The sequence below is a fragment of the Biomphalaria glabrata genome, chromosome 12 (genome assembly GCF_947242115.1).
Source record: "Biomphalaria glabrata chromosome 12, xgBioGlab47.1, whole genome shotgun sequence".
Classification (NCBI taxonomy): domain Eukaryota; kingdom Metazoa; phylum Mollusca; class Gastropoda; family Planorbidae; genus Biomphalaria; species Biomphalaria glabrata.
In genome coordinates, this window is record NC_074722.1 from 35,080,165 (window position 1) to 35,102,822 (window position 22,658).

Genomic DNA, 22,658 nt, shown 5'->3' on the forward strand with positions numbered 1-22,658 from the left:
GGACTAAAGATCACACGCACCTAAACGAGTGACATTTAGCTACACAGAACACAAACCGCGAGATTATATAGCCCAGTAAACCAGTAACTAATTATTTTGTAGAAGACACGAACAGGGCTATCTTTAAATGGAGAGCTAAACACCCCCTACTCTTTATTTTATTTCTTTGGTCATTGACACCCAATTTATTGATAGACATTGACCATTTTTAAGCCAGAATGAAAAAAACGCAACTTGCTAACAAGGGATATTACACTGTCAATAAATATTAACGTTAAATAATTTTTCTAACGTGTTAACTTGAATATTACTCTTGCAGTTAAGTGTCTTGATTTGCTAACAATATTCTTAATAATTTGTGACAGTCAATTAACTCCTTGTTATTATTTTTTTTTTACTTAAGATGCGTACTTAGCTACTGTGTATCAGGCGAGGACGACTTTTACACAAATAACATTCATAGGATTACTATCGTTCCCTTTTGTAACAGTTACTGAAACCACGAATAAAATAATTAATAAGTATTAATTAAGAAAGATGTTTCAAACATACGATCTTTGCATTTAATGTTTCTTACGTACGTTCTTTGCACTTTAAAATAAAACAAAGATGTGCATGTTTGCGTGTGTGTATTTTTGCCTTGTATTAAAACCTTTAGAAAGAAAGCTAATTTCATTATTTAATTCTTTTGACTTAATAAATAACGGAAAACCTTACAGTAAATTTTTAAATCGCATAAAATAAATTGAACAATAGTACCGCAGTTAGATCTAGCAAACAAAGAAACAATATGCTGGAGTGTAAAAAAACAACAAAAAAAAACCTTGACCTCTAACTAGTGGACGGGTATAATGTATCTATATGCTTGACTGACCATGCCAATGTGTTGTCTTTTTTTACTGACACCCGACTCTATTGCGTGCGTATGCTCAAGGAAAAAACAATGCTTGATGGTTAACACAAACAACTATACACACTACTCTAGGACTACATGTGTAGACTCACTAGGTATATCTGACCAGGTTGTTGCTCTGAAATGCATGAACACATACATCCGACCACTATATAAGGCAGATTGCACTTTACTTATGAGAGATTTACATTAGTAATTAGTTAAATATATACTAACATTATTTACATTGACCTTCCTACACATCCTTTACAGTTGGTGGTATCGTACATACAGACACACTCATGATACAGATTTTTAGAAATACTGTTAAGTTTGAATAAATCAATCAGTAACAGAGTTTAAAACAATAAGGTATATAAAAGGAAAAAAAAAATAAAATCAACCAATATAGGTATGTTATTTAACAGTTTCGTAAAATGTTCAGCAACACAAGCTATTAACAAGACACTTAGGTATCCGGCTCCGGCTCCGGCCCCGGCCGAATATCAAATTTTACTATCCGGTCATATCCGGCTCCGGCCGGATATCAAAAAGTACTATCCGGTGCACCCCTAGTTGGGAGTGTCTGAAGATTTGGTACGTAACAAAAAAAAATTCAAATACAACAACAAAAAATGTGTTAGGTCAGTTTGTCCTTTTAACTTATTATATCAGTGTTTGTTAGTGTGTGTTATACACCACCAAGTAAAATAATATTGTACTTATTAATAAGAACAGTGGTCCCTTGATGTTCGCGGGCGCGATTTCGGAAGGCTTTAAAAAAATATGAATTATTTTCATCATTACTTTAGATACCATGGTGAAAAAATGTATTTTAGAAACATGATAATTAATAAATTAGTCTTCTACAAATCAAATTTTCTTTTTGAGGTACTCTAACGCGGTTGGGGGGGGGGGGGGTATTGAGTTTTGTTACGGTTTGTTACAAGGAGGGTGAGAGTTGTGATTTTTTGCGTTGCGTAATATCCAAACGTTCCCCTAATTCAGTGTTTCCCAATCTGTTTTCCGCAAAACCTGACTAAGTGTTCCGGGAAGTCTGACATATTGTTCCGCGACGCCTGACTAAGTGTTCCTGAAAGTCTGACATATTGTTCCACGACGTCTGACTAAGTGTTCCTCGAAGCCTGACTAAGTGTTCCGTGAGGCCTGACTAAGTGTTCCGGGAAGTCTGACTAAGTGTTCCGCGACGCCTGACTAAGTATTTCGTGAAGCCTGACTAAGTGTTCCGTGAGGCCTGGCTAAGTGTTCCGCGATGCCTGACTACGTATTCCGGGAAGCCTGACATATTGTTCCCTGAGGCCTGACTAAGTGTTCCGCGACGCCTGACGAAGTGTTCCGCGACACCTGACTAAGTGTTCCGCGAAGCCTGACTAAGTGTTCCGGGAAGTCTGACATATTGTTCCGCGAGGTCTGACTAAGTGTTCCGTGAAGCCTGACTAAGTTTTCCGTGAGGCCTGAACTAAGTGTTCCGGGAAGTCTGACTAAGTGTTCTGGGAAGTCTGACATAATGTTCCGCGAGGTCTGACTAAGTGTTCCGCGACGCCTGACTAAGTGTTCCGTGAAGCCTGACTAAGTGTTCCGCGAGGTCTAAGTGTTCCGCGAGGTCTGACTAAGTGTTCCGTGGAACAATTAGTGTTGAACAATTAGAGTAATTAACTTGCAGGCCTAAGTGTGAATTGATTCCACAGTAAACGCAGAACAGAAAAGAAAATTGATTTCACTAGCTCTTTTGGGGAACGGAGACATTTGATAATAACATCGTTGTGAACTTTGAACTTCTGTAGACGAGTCTAGATTTGACTTTAATTTGAAACAAAGCTCATCCATTAAATGTTTTCTGATCGAGTTTGTCTAAAGAGTAACACAATTTTCTAAAACAGCATGCAAATACTATACTTCCGTTTCTTACTATCTATTTGTGCGGAGCAGCGGTGTCTTATCATGTTGAAACAACGTGTAAATACCATAATTCCGTTTCCTACTATCTATTTGTGCGGAGCAGTGGTGTCTTATCATGTTGAAACAACGTGTAAATACCATAATTCCGTTTCCTACTATCTATTTGTGCGGAGCAGTGGTGTCTTATCATGTTGAAACAACGTGTAAATACCATAATTCCGTTTCTTACTATCTATTTGTGCGGAGCAGTGGTGTCTTATCATGTTGAAACAACGTGTAAATACCATAATTCCGTTTCCTACTATCTATTTGTGCGGAGCAGTGGTGTCTTATCATGTTGAAACAACGTGTAAATACCATAATTCCGTTTCCTACTATCTATTTGTGCGGAGCAGTGGTGTCTTATCATGTTGAAACAACGTGTAAATACCATAATTCCGTTTCCTACTATCTATTTGTGCGGAGCAGTGGTGTCTTATCATGTTGAAACAACGTGTAAATACCATAATTCCGTTTCCTACTATCTATTTGTGCGGAGCAGTGGTGTCTTATCATGTTGAAACAACGTGTAAATACCATAATTCCGTTTCCAACAATCTATTTGTGCGGAGCAGCGGGTGTCTTAGCATGTTGAAACAACGTGTAAATACCATAATTCCGTTTCCTACTATCTATTTGTGCGGAGCAGCGGGTGTCTTAGCATGTTGAAACAAAAGACAAGGTCTAGTAACAGCCTTGACACACCAGATATTGGAACTCAGCTTTTCACTCTCATGCCTACTACTAAGTAGTTCTGCTCTTCAAAGACTCAATACCATCAAAGTAAAGTGAGTGAAGTTCCCCTTTCAGCCCATGCTGTCTACAGGGTAGATGATGTTAAGGTCATCTGTTTCTCTGGCCAACGGTTAACAAACAGGGTGTCATGTGGGCAGCACAACTGCAAACAGCCTTTACTTTCCCCAACTAATGTCAGGTACCCATTAGCGTTGTGTGGACTCAGTGGCGCCCTAAAAATCCCGAAAATTCGCCGAGATTTTATCCACAGGATTTGAACCATCAAAGTGATTAAACCTTAATTTTTTAATGCTTATATTCTGTATTTTATTACAGTTTTATACTTGAAATTAAATAATAATGCTAAATTTAGAATATGGTTTAAAATCAAAGTGTCCCTCTCAATTCTCAGAATAATCAAAGTGTCCCTCTCAATTCTCAGAATAATCAAAGTGTCCCTCTCAATTCTCAGAATAATCAAAGTGTCCCTTTCAATCTCAATTCTCAGAAGAATATTCGAAGTGTTTGAAGTGTTCCGTTGAAGAAAAAGTTTGGAAAACTGCCTTAATTTATACGTTTATAATAATAATCATTATGCACAAAGGACAAAAGCTAAATTGTAATTATTTAGCTTTGGTATTTTAAAGCATTTGTAGTCCTTTTTTTTTTAGCAAAGAAGGTTTCGGAATTTGTTACAATTTTCTGCCCTACGAAGCGGCAGACTTTTTGTAGATCCATTAAACTGATATATTGAGTGGATGTCGTCGTCCAGAGCATGACAAAGTATGGTAGCCGTTGAGCTAGATTTAAAACAGGAATACAAAAAACAAAACGGAAACGTATTTTAATTGTGTCTTGTTCAGGGTATCGATGACGTCTAGTCAGATCAGAAAAAAAACTAGATTTAGGCGCCCAATAACGCAACGTGGGTGATGGTAATATGTTGAGAAAGGGTTACGTAGGCTTATGTCGTCAGGTACAAGTCCACCAACTCTCAGGTTTGTCCCCCCCCCCTACCCACATTCAAGTGTGCATCGCGACGCGAATGCTGCGACTTCCCACAGATAAAAATCCCTCTCTATGTAGCTTAGACCCACACTGCATTTACCTATATCCCTGATTCGCAACATTGTGTCATATTTGCCATAAGTGGAATAGTCAACTGTTCTTACATCATTCAAGTCAGGTTCCTTGACTCGTCCATCTTCAAATAAATGAAGATTCCCTCCCTTTGATACCGTTTTCAGCTTCAGTCGCAACTGGGTCTGCGTAGTCCTGTGAAACACTGCACTCATCCTTAATCTTCGGAATCGAATACATTGCCATTATTAGTAACTCTCGTACATCGATTATTTTTCTGGTACATCTATCGATATGTATACGCCTATATAAAGTAAAGCATAGGTTTTGAAAAGTGAAATGACCGATGCAAGTGTGTTCGATACTGTAAGCTATATCACTTGGAACTAACGATTTGTTTCAATTAGTTCTTTGTTAGAGTTAAATAAGGCTAGTCTTCGAGTCAGAAGATCAGTGAGAAATGCAGTATTTCCCGTGGCTGCGCAGTCCCAGCTGTGACCTACATATTTTGCCACAAACAGGGCAAGCATAACCATTGTCCGCAAGTTGTCGATTTAGTTTTTCTTTTCGCCGTCTGCGTCTGTCCTCGGCAGCAGATTTTCTTTTGGTCTCAAATGTGTATCCTGCGGCCTTCGTGAGTAACCTCCAGCTGTCTCGTTCTGATGCCGCATGCAACCAGGTGCTCTCTTCTATGTCGGCCAAGGAAAGTTGACGCCTAAGCTGGTCTTTGTAGCGTTTCCGTGGGGCGCCACTGTTACGTCGACCACCCTTTAGCTCACCAAAAAAAGACTGCCTTTGGCATACGTTCGTCTCCCATACGGGATACGTGCCCTACCCAGTATAGAGGGACTTCTTTTGGTCGACAGTCACGGTGTTAGAGTTAAAATAGATTCTTTTAATACCTAGATATATGCCTCTGAATTAGGAGAAAAACAAAGAGAATTTATAGCAATTGTAAGAGGGAATACAAAAAAAAAAGATAGAAAATGCTGTTTGCTGTGAATGGTCACATAAGTCCTTGACATTGGCGAAATAAGTGTAATTTAAAATATCAGTTGTCTGAAAACTTTAACAAAAGAAAATAAAATTACACTTTTTAAAAAAAGTATCCCTGAGTAAAATATTCAGTTCATCTAGTTCTAGTCGTTCGTGTTAATTAGAGACTTTAACTCTGCTTAATCATTGGTTTTCCTGGCTGATTCAGGCAACCCGCTCCATGGTGTAAAGGTACTAAGGAAGAAACATGAATTCGTACATAGAATAAGACATGTGCAGTTACTTGACAATTACTTGACAGTTACTTGACAGTAATTTAAACATTTTGAAATATCTGTCAACTTGATTATCGACCAACAGATCAATCATTTTTTTTTTGGTTTTGTTGGCGTGGGTCGATTCGGCTTGAAGCTACTTAGTCTCTTAGTGGTGTCCGGGTGGACACGGCCGTAGGATAAAACCATTTGGCCAATAAGGTAGCAAAAAAAGACTCCAACGATTTGGCCAATAAGGTAGCAAAAAAAGACTCCAACGATTTTGGCCAATAAGGTAGCAAAAAAGACTCCAACGATTAGGCAAATAAGGTAGCAAAAAAAGACTCCAACGATTAGGCAAATAAGGTAGCAAAAAAGACTCCAACGATTAGGCAAATAAGGTAGCAAAAAAAAGACTCCAACGATTTGGCCAATAAGGTAGCAAAAAAGACTCCAACGATTTGGCCAATAAGGTAGCAAAAAAGACTCCAACGATTAGGCAAATAAGGTAGCAAAAAAGACTCCAACGATTAGGCAAATAAGGTAGCAAAAAAAGACTCCAACGATTTGGCCAATAAGGTAGCAAAAAAAGACTCCAACGATTTGGCCAATAAGGTAGCAAAAAAAAGACTCCAACGATTTGGCCAATAAGGTAGCAAAAAAAAGACTCCAACGATTTGGCCAATAAGGTAGCAAAAAAAAAGACTCCAACGATTTGGCCAATAAGGTAGCAAAAAAGACTCCAACGATTTGGCCAATAAGGTAGCAAAAAAAGACTCCAACGATTTGGCCAATAAGGTAGCAAAAAAAGACTCCCGTTGGAGCTAAGTGCACGGGTCGGGGATTGAAAGAGAGCTCCAACAACCATGTCACAACACACACGCCATTCATCAAGTGACCATTTCATAAATGGCGAGTCCCGCTTGGTTAGCTTGGTACAGTATAGGAACGAGTCATCCGTGTACTCGGGCTTTACCATCGTCACTAGTCCAAGCGTCCAGTTTCCCAAGTCATTTGAAATAGAGATGTCATACAGATCTCTTCCAAACAGAACAATTGTTCGGTCAGGCCGTCAGAAGGGAGCTTTTGCTGGCCTAGAGTTTCAAGACCTTAGGCTCAACGTCTTCGACAATCACAATTCTGGTGGAGTTTAAGATTTTTTAAAAATGTGTAATTGCCTTAACTGGGGAAAATAAAAGCGATCAGTCGTTGTACTGGGCACACTCTAGTTAACAACTTTTTTTTTTTTCTTTTTTTTTATAAGGTTCGGGCGTTCCTTTGTTAAGATTCGGATGTTGCTTCGATACGATTCGGACGTTTCCTTTATGATTCAAGCGTTCCTTTGATAAGATTCGGATGTTGCTTTGATACGATTCGGACGTTTCCTTTATGATTCAAGCGTTCCTTTGTTAAGATTCGGATGTTGCTTCGATACGATTCGGACGTTTCCTTTATGATTCAAGCGTTCCTTTGTTAAGATTCGGATGTTGCTTTGATACGATTCGGACGTTTCCTTTATGATTCAAGCGTTCCTTTGTTAAGATTCGGATGTTGCTTTGATACGATTCGGACGTTTCCTTTATGATTCAAGCGTTCCTTTGATAAGATTCGGATGTTGCTTCGATACGATTCGGACGTTTCCTTTATGATTCAAGCGTTCCTTTGTTAAGATTCGGATGTTGCTTTGATACGATTCGGACGTTTCCTTTATGATTCAAGCGTTCCTTTGTTAAGATTCGGATGTTGCTTCGATACGATTCGGACGTTTCCTTTATGATTCAAGCGTTCCTTTGTTAAGATTCGGATGTTGCTTCGATACGATTCGGACGTTTCCTTTATGATTCAAGCGTTCCTTTGATAAGATTCGGATGTTGCTTTGATACGATTCGGACGTTTCCTTTATGATTCAAGCGTTCCTTTGATAAGATTCGGATGTTGCTTTGATACGATTCGGACGTTTCCTTTATGATTCAAGCGTTCCTTTGATAAGATTCGGATGTTGCTTTGATACGATTCGGACGTTTCCTTTATGATTCAAGCGTTCCTTTGATAAGATTCGGATGTTGCTTTGATACGATTCGGACGTTTCCTTTATGATTCAAGCGTTCCTTTGATAAGATTCGGACGTCCGGATTTTCATTTCATAAGATTCGGGCGTTTCTTTAGAAATGAAATGTATTGAGTCCTAGCCCAAACCTTCTACAGTGCAATCGGAAATGACGTCGTTAAGGATTCGAACTCTGGGCCATCATGATGACTGTCCAAAGCGCATACCACACGATCAGGGGAGCTAATCACCTTTACATAGGAAGACCTACGAATTACACAACCTTGTTTGGAACTCTTGACTTTCAAAAGACATTCGTTGGAGGGCCGGATATTCGAACTAACACGTTAGAAGACATATAATTTTGGTCCATTGAAAGAAGTGTTCAAAATACCCAATAAATAGTAGCATTTATATTAGCCACATTATTAAAGAGCCTTAGTCTGGATATTATATTTACAAGTCAATCCAAATTATATTATACCCCGGTATACACCAATATCGTGGGAACGTGGAATTATTTTATTTTATTTTGGACAGTTTATGAACAATTTTAACGTGAACTGTTGTGTAAACCGTAAACGTATGTTAGTGTCTTATGTGTTTTTGGCAAGGTAATCGCTTCAGTACTGAATAACTATTTATATTTCTTGGAATCTTTGGGCTTCCATAGGAAATAAGGACAGATCCTTCCGAAAGAATCCCAAAAACTTCGTTTGTCTACAGCACAGGACAATGGACAACCCAGTGACCGTCAAGTTCGGACAGTTTATGAACAATTTTAACTTCTGAACTGTTGTGTAAACCGTAAACTTATGTTAGTGTCTTATGTGTTGTTGGCAATGTAATATCTTTAGTACTGAATAAACATACAAAAATGTTTAAAGAAATATAGCAACTGCAATAAATAAAGAGAGAAATTTGTAAAAAATGCGTTCACTTACATCGAGTTTTATTAAACACAGCAGCCATGACTAATCCCGTGAAAGAATTGAGGAGCAGCAAAGATAACAGTTTCCATCCCATGGTGTCACAATGTTCGACAATGTTGTAAGACTCTCCCACAAGAAATTGCACCCGTGTCAGTCCAGTCAGGTATATTTTAGCGTGTGCTTTTATAAGGTGACTTAACTCCTACTAAGTAAATGGGCGTCTAGGGAAACAGTAGCAGTGCAGAGGTGGGTCATGGAAAGGAGGTTCTGTGGTGGCGGATAATTTCGTTGGACTCGTTCTTAATGAACTCTTTACAAAACAACAGCAAAAATAAAATATAGGGATAATGTCATTCACCTTTTATTTGTTTTTTAATTAACGCATATAAGTAGGGGAAAATTATTCTCTTCGGTACTTCAAAGAGATGGCTTATAGCAAGCTTAAAAAAAGTATTGAAACGCCAATGTCACTCACATTACTGGTATGTTCAGTGAAAGAGATTTCTTTTCATATCCATGAGTCAATGCATTGAAAAATATATTTGCTTTTATTCATTTATTTATTTTGTAGTTTGACTTTTTAAAATTTTTGTTATGTAATCCGCAAGGAAAGAAGAAAGTGGGCAGATCTAAACAAAACCTGGAAAAGGTCAGTCATCAGTGAAGCTGTGGATACTGTAATGATTAGGGAGTAGATGAAGAAAGCTGATCAGAACCGAGCTCGATGAAGAGGCGTGGCTGCGGCCCTGTGCTCCAAAAAAAGGGGGGGGGGGTTTGCAAGAATGAGTAATTAAGTAAGTTAATGTTGATGTAGGTTTTAGACATTTTGAGAGCAGAAGTTCTGCTTGTATTAAAGAACAGCATAGCACACAGAAGTCGCAGAAACATTATCATGTCTTCGCATTCTTGTCATCAACATGTTTTTTTACAAAGCTTGTAGTCCGTATGTCCGTCCTTCCGTCTGTCCGTTAGGCAGGATTTTATACACGTTTTTTTTTTCTCAGGCGGTATTTTATCTTTTTCTTTTTCTTCAAATTGTTCAAAAATATCTAAGGCATAGTTGCTCATACATAAATCAGAGAGAGAGAAAGAGAAAGAAGGGAGAGAGAAGAGAGAGAGAGAAGAAAAAGAGAGAAGGGAGAGAGAAGAGAGAGAGAGAGAAGAAAAAAGAGAAGAGAGAGAGAGAGAAAAGAAAAAGAGAGAAGGGAGAGAGAAGAGAGAGAGAGAAGAAAAAGAGAGAAGGGAGAGAGAAGAGAGAGAGAGAGAGAAGAAAAAGAGAGAAGGGAGAGAGAAGAGAGAGAGAGAGAAGAAGAAGAAAAAGAGAGAAGAGAGAGAGAGAGAAGAAAAAGAGAAAAGGGAGAGAGAGAGAGAAGAAAAAGAGAGAAGGGAGAGAGAAGAGAGAGAGAGAAGAAAAAGAGAGAAGGGAGAGAGAAGAGAGAGAGAGAAAGAGAGAAGAAAAAGAGAGAAGGGAGAGAGAGGAAAGAGAGAGAGAGAGAGAAAAAAAAGAGAGAAGGGAGAGAGAAGAGAGAGAGAGAGAGAAGAAAAAGAAGAAAAGGGAGAGAGAAGAGAGAGAGAGAGAAGAAAAAGAGAGAAGGGAGAGAGAAGAGAGAGAGAGAGAAGAAAAAGAGAGAAGAGAGAGAGAGAGAGGAAAAAGAGAGAAGGGAGAGAGAAGAGAGAGAGAGAGAAGAAAAAGAGAGAAGAGAGAGAGAGAGAAGAAAAAGAGAGAAGGGAGAGAGAAGAGAGAGAGAGAGAGAAGAAAAAGAGAGAAGGGAGAGAGAAGAGAGAGAGAGAGAGAAGAAAAAGAGAGAAGGGAGAGAGAAGAGAGAGAGAGAGAGAGAAGAAAAAGAGAGGGAGAGAAAAGAGAAAGAGAAGAAGAGAGGGAGAGAGAAGAGAGGGAGAGAGAAGAGAGGGAGAGAGAAGAGAGGGAGAGAGAAGAGAGAGGAGAAGAGATTGGAGAGAGGAGAGAGAAAGGAGAGAAAGAGGGAGATAAGAGGGAAGAGAGAAAGACAGAGAAGAGAAGAAAGGGGATATGTATTTATATCTATAGAGAGAGTGTGTGATAGATAGAGAGAGAGAGAGAGAGTGAGAGAAAAGATAACATACTGGAAAGAAGACACTACTTAGACAAATGTCGTCTGTGTCATCTCTCCCCTTTCATCCTCAAACTTGACCTTTGACCCCATCGAACTTAAAATAAACATTGTTGGCCTTACCAAAAAAAAAAAAACAAAGTATAGTCCAAATGTGTGACACGAGCAGATCTTGTGAAATATAATATTCCAGCACTGTTCAAATACGAAGCCGGCATGATTTTAGTGTGTGTACGATATGTGTTTGAAAATCTTGTCTGATATAAAAAATGTATTTAGCATTTACTTCTAGCAATTGTTTGAGTTACACTATTTGTAAGCCTCCATGCACTAAGGCTCTGCGCTGAGATTAATCACTTATAGCACGGTCCAGGTAGGGCCCTGCCCGTCTCTGTACAAGGCAAGACCCCAGCATGCACCAGTAATATCTGCTACTAGACTAGTCGTATCTTCGAAGGAGTTTCTGGGCACCCTTCAGTCGTTGAGGATGTGTACTACTGTCTCGTCTTCCATGTTACAGTGTCGACATCTGGGATCGTGACCTCCCTCGGATCCTAGTGAAGTATGCTCCTATCGGACAGTGCCCCGTGCGAAAAACGTGCCAAAATTGCTTGCTCCTTTCTGTCTAGCTGCCACCATTCGTCCTTCTTGTTTGGGCGTTTTAGAAGCTTTCAGAAATCCAGTCCTGTGCTACAATGGTCCCAATTATCTGGTGGGTTTAGAGCGTTCCATGGATGGATTATGTTTGTGACCTGAGTCTGTCCACACGCGAGAGGGTTCGATAGCCTGTTGAAGAATGTCTTCAAATCTTTGGTCTCCATCGCCATAGAACAGTACGTAATAGATATATTAAACAGTAGTGAGAAGCGAGCTTATTATTATTCAAATTATCCGATAGGTTAAACTGGCTTTTAGCTAAGAAAATATTTTAATTGTATACAATTTTCATCTTTTTGTGGAACTCCCCCTCCCGCCCCCAACGTCGTCGCGTGGACACCAAGGGTCAGCGGACCACAGTTTGAGGCCCACTGCTGTAGTCTACAGTGAATAGAAGGTATAAAGTGAGCCGATATTTTAATCCTTAGAAAAGCGTTTTATTAAATTCTATAGTGTTAAAAATTTTAATAATAATAATGATAACAGTAATAATACATATGTAATAAAATAAAATTATATTTGTTTTGTTTTGTTTAAATGTTATTTCTTTCTTCCATATTACAGTATGTATTCACTAGTTGAGATACACGAAATAATAATATAAATTGACAGTAACATTACAATTTTTAATTCCCAGCAATCGTCCTCAAAATTAAACTGTTCACGTTATAATGAAAGTCTTAAGTTTAAAATACATAGTGTACTATCATGTCATGATACTGTTGAGGCTGCAGCAGAAGTCTACATAAATGTCCACAAAACTGTGCTCGTGATCACGTGACGTTCTACTGAGATTCAAAAACTTTCATCCCCTATGAAGAAGACATTTTCAAACATTCATTGACGACTGACAGGAGAATCCTTATCAGATGTAATTTCACGTGGGGTGCTCATCGTCAATATTCATTTGAGTGATGGCTTGAGAGGTTCAAATCCCCTCTTGCAAAAGCCCTGTCACCATACAGGTCGAGAATTTTTGGTTTCCCAGACCTGTCGAGACGGAGATAAGTCTGGGGCAGTCAAACAGAATATGAGATTGGGTCCTTCTTCCTCCCAGCTGTGGGAGTGCAGTGAGCCGAGGTTTGGCTAACGGGACAATGGCCTATCCTGTACTGTGATATAAGCTTGTTCAGGCCTAGGCGGCCTACACAACGGGAATGCGCGGTCAGGGCGCCTCGTGTGCTTCCAGACATTGTATAGGGATACACTTCTGAAAAACTGTTTAGTCTACTGTGAAGTTGGAGTCCTAGTTATAATCTATGATAATTGCTTTGACGTCTCAATTCTTCTTCTTCGTTCTCATTTTACATGTCGAAACAAAATGAAACGATGATAGACTAAAAATTGAAGCAATTATTTGTTTACATTAGCATTGGTTTATTTAATGACTGTATGGTAGTAAATTATCGTCAAATGATATCTCGCGCCAAAACGTCCCGTCGCCAAAACGGCTCGCGCCAAAACGTCCCGTCGCCAAAACGGCTCGCGCCAAAACGTCCCGTCGCCAAAACGGCTCGCGCCAAAACGTCCCGTCGCCAAAACGGCTCGCTCCAAAACGTCCCGTCGCCAAAACGGCGGGGCCTAAACGGCGGCGCCAAAACGTCACGTACCGACGTCCTCTAGACGTTCATTACGTGTTCACTAGACGTCTACTACGCTACAACTCCAGCAGATGTCCATTAGACGTCCACCTGACTCCTCTACACGTCCACCACAACTTCATCAGGTGTCCACAAGACGTCCACTAGACATCATCTACATGTCCACCAGATGTCCCATAGATGTCCGCTAGACACTTCTACACATCCACTAGATGACCCATAGATGTACACAACTCGCTTACTACATGTTCAACACACGAAACCTTTTTAACACAATTTCTGATACTTACATTCCCCTCCCTTTTGTATTTTGTCCAAAAAAAAATATATGAAAATCCTTTTTTTTTAAACAAAGCTTATTTAAATGGGAAGAACTCCGCATTTAGAACGATATCTATCAACAAAGTACAAGTTTGTTCCCTTATTCGATATCAAAATAATTAGTTACCAATAATTAATTGACTAATTGGGAATTAGTTTTTTTTTATTCATGTTTTGTTAGGTACAATAAATAATTGTTTAAAGTGTCAACTTGATCGGAGAATGCGTGAGGGAGAAATAACGTTAACAATTATTTATGGGGACTAAACGCAACATATTTAGCCATATCTGTGAATACTGAAGGAATAGTTTCTCTTGTTGGTATCAAACAAAATAATTAATTACCAGTTATAAATTGACTAATTGGTTACTTTTTTTATTGATTCGTGTCTTGTCTATGCCAATGAATAATTGTGCAAAGTTTGAGCTTGATCCGAGAATGGCTGTAGGAGAAATATCATGTACACACTTTTTACCAGACAGACAGACAGACAGAGTGGGTTAATATAAGTTTTGTAACGAGTCATTACAGTGTCACTAGATTAATGGGATCTTGTACTTTCCAATTCTAAAACACGTTCGTGCTATGGTGTCGTCTGCAACACGCTTGATGTTGTGGAATATTTGAAATCATAACACTCACATACCCACACTTCCACACACACACACACAAATTAGGTCTACCTACCTAAGGTGCGGAAGGCGTCTTTTTGTTCATCTCTTCTCTAGAGAGTTGTCGCCCATGCTTGGTTTGAGCAAATTTGATTAGCTTTGAACCAATAAAAGGGGAAAGGTAAAGGGGGGACAACTTGCCTATTTGCTTAATCGGGTTTGGTTTAAGAAAATGTATCTTTTTATTCGTCATTCCTCCGACCTAGTGGCAAACTATTAGTCTCTATATTTAAGACATTTATTTCGATAAAAGATAATAGGGATAGACATATAACAATTAATTTGTGTGTGAGTGTGTGAAATGCGAATTCAATTCTTATAACAATGTGAACTATTTATACACAATTGTCTACTAACCATTACTTTTGTTTACTACTAATTCACAAGACTTATATGTCTGAATTATAAAACAATAAATATCAATCTGGGACATTCATTGCCACATTGTTGTTGCTGGTGTGTTTTCAGACTATCGAGACTATCATGTCAGTATATTCAGATGGTACAAATGTGTGATACTTATATAGTCTATAGAATGCTTGCAATGTGAAGGAGCTGAAAACATTTCAGACTTTACATGCGCTTCTTTTGACCATGGAACTATGAAGGGGGAGAATCTTAGCCGTACGATCGGTCGCCCCTTTCCACGGCGCAAGACTACGATCAATTGATTATGATAAATGCTACTTTAACGAAATGTTGTCCTATTTTGATAGGAACTGGATGGCTGCCTGGTCGTGTGGCATGCGCTCTAGACAGTCGTCTCCATAATCCCGGGTTCGAACCCCGCCCGCTGCCAACAGCGACGTCCAGAGAAAGGCTTGTCACAGGGGGCAGTAATAATCTTGAGCTCTGAAGTAACATAAGAAACAGGGCACGATTTAACTCTTTCTCTCCTAACTGACGATACCAGCGTTGATTTCACCAGAATGTAAAATAATTACGGAGAGAAAGAGTTAAGTATGTGTAGGCCCAGGGGCGGAATGTTTGTGGAGTCCCCAACTATTCTTCGAGACCTTTCATAAAAATCCACATATTAATAATAATAGAAATATCTAAAAGCATGACATATTTCAAAAGAAAGAAACATATTATTTGTCAATACAATACAATACTGGCAACACAATTGCAGACTCTTTGGCCCAGCAGGGAGGGCAAAGTCCACCCACTGAACAGGCTGTAAGCTTTCATCAAGCCCTGGCTATAATACAAAAAAAAAACAGAAATGGAAAAGTGGTTTGAGTGCTGGGACAAGTCCCAAAAAGCCCGTGGAGTCTGGGAGCGCATGAGGCACCCTGACCGCACTTCCCCGTGGTGGAGGCTGTCCAGGCCTGAGCAAGCTATTATAGCACAGTGCAGGACAGGCCACTGTCCTGTTGGCTCATATTTCTCGCGGCTGTGGCCAAATTTTGATTCACGGTGCCCCCGCTGCGGGGAAGAAGAGGAAACCGTGCCTCATATTCTGTTTGACTGCCCCAGACTTGCTGATCTCCGTCTCGACAGGTCTGGGAAACCAAAAATTCTCGACCTGTATGGCGACATTTATGCACTGCGCAAGACAGCAGAGTTTCTGTCCAGGGCTTTTGAGCCTCTCAAGCCCTCACTCTAATGAAGTTTGATGATGATGATGATGATGATTATTTGTCAATTGTAACTAATATTCCTTCTTTAAAAAAATAAAATTATTTTATTTGCATATATTATAGTTCAAAACATGGATATTGTTGAGTTTGTATGACGCACTGTCGTAAATCCGGAGCTGCATTTGCATATTACGAGCACTCAACAAGCTGACACTTCTTAGTCACGACAGTGTTGCCAACTGTAAGTTTTAAGTATTGTCACTAAAATAGGAAAAAAAAAAGTTTGTACAAGAATTTGTGAATTTCAAACCCGCCGAATTTCGTTATATTTTTGTTTTTACTTTTTTTTGGTGGAGGCCCCTTTCATATAAAGTCCCCAGGGCAGTAGCCCCAGCTGCCCTTCCATAAATCCTGCCTTGATCAGAAAGAATAAAAATACAAAACAAATTTGTCATACGGAATTATCTTCTACTTTGAAGAAACGTCTATAATTGATGAGATAAGATAATCTTACTTTAATCAGCACCAGTCTCTCTCTCTCTCTCTCTCACTCTCTCTCTCTCACACACACACACTCACACCATCACATACACACGCTTTCTCATACACACAACAATGTAGTGAATAGAGTTAAACTTTTTTTTTGTTTTTGTTTTAGCTTAAAATGTAATTTTCCAGAATCTTTAGGCCAACAGTTGAAACGAGGTTTTGGTTCTTTAAAAAGTATTCTGTCTCTGTCTTAGCATTGAGAATTGCCCACTATTAGTGCCTCAAATCAGATATTCTAAAACTCATCAATCCTATTATCACCAATTACAAAACCTAAACTCTGGGTGTAACATTCAAAAAGCAAAAATATTATTTTTTTTACCCCTTGTAAATTTCACCCCTGACCCCCAAAATATTGTTTTGAGGCAAAAAAAAACAACAACAACAAAGATATATACATATGTGTATTGATTAATTAAAAGGGGTCCCCATATCTCAAATATCTTAGGGCCTTTGAAGTCTAAATCCGGCCCTGCTTGTTATTGTAAAATGCAAAGTCCTTTCATTTTTCTTCTCCCTCCATTCCCTCTCAACCCCCCCCCCCTTTATATGCACACCTCCCAGATCTCCTCCTGGAACTGACTGTTATAAGCAGATCCTCCAAGCATCAGAGTCATCAGGTTATTATTGATACAGGTTGTCAGCGTCGACTGTTCGACACGGAACGCGAAGACGTTGATATGTTGACCTCATACAAACACACATGTTCCCATAGCAAGCACACACACACACACACGCACACCACACACATCCCCCCATCCACACACACAGGATGATTTGAATGCAAATAGGAGAGAGTTTGATAGTAACATTCCACCCGCGTCTCTCAGTGCTCCATCTGGTATTGACATTATTAGAAAGATATTGGGGGATAGTTGATCACAGTAATTTTATCTTTGTAACAAAGCTTATATCAACTCTGTCTGTCTGTCCGTCACAATCGTAATACTTGACATGGAAATAGAGTCTGTCTAGATCTCTGATTAAGGCATAGATGGGAATCTTCTTCAGTACTATTGGAAATAATAGCCTTTATAACGAAATAATGTGTTAGAACCTTTTTCAAAAAGGAAACCATATTTCCATTACAGTTGGTTATAAAATAAGAATATAGTTTAAAAACACAGTTCTAGAGAAAAATACTGTTGATAAAATATTCACCTGATTGGCGATTTTCACAATAAACTTAATAAATTTAACTTCAAAAGGGCAAACTAAATTTTCTAACAAAAAACTTATGCGAAGTGCAGATGCATCAGGTAGTTTGGATAATAATAATAATACTTACAATAGTCTTTATTGTCCGTAAGGAAATTAGTTACAATTTGTGCATTACACCAAACAAAACATTATAACTATTTAAAAAATGTACATTCACACAAGACTAACTTATAATTTACATGTGAAAAGTTAATACATCAGTTTGTTTCTATGTGCCAGGGGAACAAAAGAGTACTTGTGTCTGTTTGTCTTTGCTATCGGTGTCTTGTATCTCTTTTGTGATGGTAAAATCATAAAATCCTGACCCAAAGGGTGATTTTTTTATTTCTAGAATTTTTTTTAGCTTTTTATTCATGGATCAGTCATGTAATTAAATATGTAATAGATCTAGACCAACAAATAATATATATTTTTACCAATTGTTTTCGTTTTTTGTTTAGAGCTATTTCATGCAAAAACTCAAAACAATGGACTACTGGCAAGTTCACAGCAGCACTTGCAAAACTTTAAACATCTGTAAAGACAATAGCATAGCCCTCAGCACTAAAATCAGACTAATGCGCGCCCTGGTCACTGTCACATTCTTATATGCTTGCGAATCTTGGACACCAACTACAGAACTAGAGAGAATGGATCACATTCAAAGACCACATAAAAAACAAAGAGATTAGAAACAGGATTACAATGGCACGATGACCTGCTAACTACTACCAAAAGAACAACTAAAACTTTATGGGGCTTGCAAAGTCTTTACTTTCGAATTTTCGGACGCTAACTAAAAACTAAAGACAAGTGGGCCATTTTTATTTTTACAAAAAATTATAAAATATTTTGAGGGCATAACAGTAATTTAAGCGCTCATTCAAAGGCCTTTGGGGATGCCGGTTCACCTGGCATGTGCCTGAATGCCTGAGTGTGCCTGAATGACCATATAGCCAGTCCGCCCCTGATGCAGAAAGAGAAACAAAGGCTGGTAGAAAGAGAAATGACAAGGAGAGAGAGACAGAGTTTTATATAGAGAGATAGAGACAATGGAGAGAGAAGGAGATAGATAGATAGATAGATAGATAGATAGATAGATAGATAGATAGATAGATAGATAGATAGAGAGATAGATAGATAGAGAGATAGAGAGATAGATAGATAGATAGATAGATAGATAAATAGATAGATATTTAGATAGATAGATAGATAGATAGATAGATAGATAGATAGATAGATAGATAGATAGATAGATAGATAGATAGATAGATAGATAGATAGATAGATAGATAGAAACTATAATTGTTCCCTAGTTATTTAGCTTCCGCCGAGAGCTCCTCAACGTATTTAAATGTTCAACCACTTCGAATGTCTCAAATGAAGACACCCCTAAAATGGACAATTGGTACTAAGCAGACAAAGTGGCAAGCTTCTGTTCTAAACGCATAGGAGGGATGGAAGGCGGGGGGTGGGCATTACAGAAGCACTCAGAAATGGGGGGAAAAAACTTGAACAAGATTCTCTTAAAACGTCGAGCAAAGGGACATTACTCGTGAAAACTCTAGAGATCATTGCACTTGAAGACGTCTGAGTACTGAAGCAGTAGGTTGAGGTGATAAAAGTTTGCTTCCCTTTAGCCAGGCATTGCTAAGTAGGTCTTAAGTGTCCCTTGCCTGCCTGACAGTCGATAATCTTCAATTAACAATATCATTAGTCAGTTGTAGCTAGGTTTCAAAAAGTGGAAACTATGTAAATGGTTTTATTCGAGACTAAAAGATGTGTTTCATTCCCATGTGGAGATTTTCATACATGGCGGAAAAACTATAAATAGCAAGCCTTCTGGTGTAACCGGTGTGCAACTTAAAAGTGTGAAGGAAGGAACGAAAGAAAGCGTTGATAACTTTTGTATTTTTTTTAAAGTTACTTTATCATTTTTTTGGACACTTTTTACCACCGAGGGGTCAAATTATCACAAAATAATGACAATATGGACGAAGTATTAGACTCTCACTGTAAGACTCAAAACTTATTTAAAAACAAATGGGCAGCTAACTCGGTAACACTGAGAATGAGGATCAACCGCAACACATTGAAATTTTGTTACATTATCTGATTTATTTTATTACAAAGCTTATATCAACTCACTCTGCTTGTCTGTCTACCAAAAAAAGTGTGTACACGTTATTTCTCCCACACCCAATCTCGGATCAAGCTGAAATTTTGTTCATTTTTTTCTTTTACCTGATAACACAAGAATCAATTTAAAAAACAAAAAAAAAAACAAACGATAAGCTAATTAACTATTGGTAATTAATTATTTTGAAAGGTGTCCTGAACAAGGGAAAGAAATCGTACTTGACAGAAGTACTGGTATATTATATTAAATATTTACCTGTATTTATACAAACATATTTTTTACAGTAACCAATACGGGAAATAAAGAACATTGCTATATTGATTTATATTGTACGCGTAAACTAAACGGTTTTAACGTACATAGAAATATATAGGTCTGTATGTAAACAAATTTTAAAATGCCATACTTCAATTTGTATTACAGAGCTTATATGTCTGCTAAAAATTCTGTACACGTAATTCCTCCCAAACCAAATCTGAATCAAGTAAAAATTTTGCTTAATTATTTCTTGCACCTTACAAAACAGAAATTCTTACTCATAAAAAACAAAAAACAATTAGTTACTTTTATAAAAATTATATACAGTATCGGTTGTCGTTCTTATGTTTACATGTGCTTGTAACTCGTCTGTAAGGAAGTGTTCACGAAATGTGTGCTGTGTAGTCATTCAGTGTGTTACATCCATACTAAAGAGACATGGTTTTATTATTATGTTCATAACAGTTAAATAGTTATTGGTAATCAATTACTTTGTTTGGCATCAAACAAGGGAAAGAAATTGTACTTGACAGATTTGTTGGTTATAAGTTGAATTAGTCCCCTTGAGCCCTTGAGTTCGAATTCAGGTCGTACAACTTTTAAAAAAATACATTTAAAAAAAAAAGCGATCACGGCAACATTTAGTCAGACAGTTACCCCCCCCCCCCCTTTCTTCTCCCTCTCCGGACAAGTGATTGGATCATAGCGTATTGAGAAAGCTGAAATATGTTTATTACTAGTCGACCGGCGGCGTAGTATACGCCGCTATTTTGCAGGGCCGGCCTTAGGCCACTGCAACCTATGCGACCGCAGTGGGCCCCGCACTATCAAAGGACCCGCGCTAATTCTAGGTGTATAAATTATTAAATTAATCCATTTTATAACTTAAAACAAATTTCCCGCGGCCTCTAGATTTACCATGAGCTCCTGGAAATGTCATGAAATTGCAAAATATACGAAAAAGTCATGGAAATCTCCGGAAATTATTAAAATCTTTTGAAAACATACAAATCTCCTGAAATATATAGACAGAAATTGTCATTTTGGGGTGTGATTCAAAATGGAAAACGCCAATCCTACGCGCGATAGAAAAAAACGGCATTATGGCGTAATTGTGGAATCTTTTTAAAGAAACTTCTCGCGCCTCAAACTAATGAAGAATTACTTGAGGTCAACAATTCTCAAATATAGATTGAAACATTTGGTAATTCTTGCTATTGAGCGTGATCTATGTAGAAAACATAATTCTTATGATATACTGTATGACTTCGCTACACGCAAGGCTTGTAAAGTATTTCTGTGCATAGTAAAGAATGAATAAAATGCAAAGACGAATATATATTTTATAATACAAACTCTTAATTTTCACTTATTATCCGTATCCCTACCCAAACGGGGTCCCGCGAAATCCGTTTCGCATTGGGCCCCACTATGGTTAAGTCCGGCCCTGAATACAGAGTATTTAGTGACGGGTAAATACAGAGTAGATTGCTTGTTCTCTTTCCATGACTTCTTGGTCACAATGTTTAAGTCTGGTTCTCCTATTTAGTGACGGGTGAATACTACTTGTTCTCGCCCCCCCCCCTTTTTTTTGTTTCGCCTCTAAAATTACATGGAGTAACTCTAGTCCGTCCTACTTGCAGAAATTAAAGAGTGATCTTTCCATTACGTGATGTCCAAACTCTTGAGCCATGAAGAGAATTATATATATATATAGATTGTTAGTCTAGATCTAGTACAAATTGAATTACATGGCTGATCCAAACTAAATGATACTATTACACTTAATATAAGCTGTTTTTTTTAAATATTTGTAAGTTTGTTTTCTTGTACGAAATTCACTTGAAAATACTTACCAAGTGTGATACATGCTAATCTCATTCTTGATTCTCTTTATGTGCTGAAACTAATATCCCTGCTAAATGACCAGCACCTAAAATGTTCTCAGTACCTCTGGCTTCTTCCTGAAATGTAACCCATGCGTACAAACATTAATAACACAAGGAAATATCACTCTATACCGAAGTAGGCCTAGCATGACGAAAAAAAAAAGAAGAAATGTCTTCGTTGACTTATCAGCTTTCTAAATATGCCAGAAAGTAAATACTTCAACATTTACCTACCGATTAAGGAAAGTTTCTATAGAAAGAGAATTACACGCTAGATCATGATGGCTAACTTGGCCTGAAGAATTCTCTCTTCCCGGGAGTGGGGCGCCTGGCGAATGTAGGCTTGGAGGTACTAATGGTAGTTTCTATATCATTCTTGAAGAGGCGGTTGGTTGGGTGGTGGGGGGGGGGGCGCAACACTTTAGGGCGCAGTAGAAGGATTTAGGGAGGTGAGTAGAAAAGGGGCAAGTATATGTCAACATGTATTTTGGGTCGCTAAGTGAATGAATGGAGGGTGTGACGGGGGAGGTGGTGGAGATGCGGCCACGGTTCGTGAGAGGGTGTGACGGTTGGATTTACAGACGCTTGGTTGGGGAGTGGGGGGGGGGGTAATTTAGTGAGAAGGTGTGATGAATAGAAGTAAGAGAGGAGGGGGGGGGTAGATGTCACTATTTTACTAGCACTAAACGTCATGACCTCATTTAACCTCCAAGCGATAGTTCACATCATTTGAATATCTAAGGGTTTGAACACTTTTGTTTTCCCAACCCGATTCATTTTTTTTGTTACGCCTATATCGTATA

At 38.4% G+C, this 22,658-nt stretch overlaps 1 protein-coding gene across 2 annotated transcripts in view; it reads right to left on the reverse strand.

The window, feature by feature from the left end:
• LOC129922081 (sushi, nidogen and EGF-like domain-containing protein 1) overlaps positions 1 to 22,239 on the reverse strand; it is a 35,954-nt gene extending 13,715 nt beyond the window's left edge. The window contains exons 1-2 of one of the 2 annotated variants that reach the window (XM_056006556.1): positions 22,090 to 22,239; positions 21,823 to 21,930 (exon numbers count right to left, since the gene is read on the reverse strand). In XM_056006556.1, the coding sequence (XP_055862531.1) occupies positions 21,823 to 21,847 (25 nt within the window). In that variant the 5' untranslated portion in view covers positions 21,848 to 21,930; positions 22,090 to 22,239. Of the gene's footprint in view, positions 1 to 8,907; positions 9,073 to 21,822; positions 21,931 to 22,089 lie in introns of those variants that run through there. The other variant, XM_056006555.1, reaches the window with a different exon arrangement.
• Between the last annotated feature and the right edge of the window lie 419 nt (positions 22,240 to 22,658).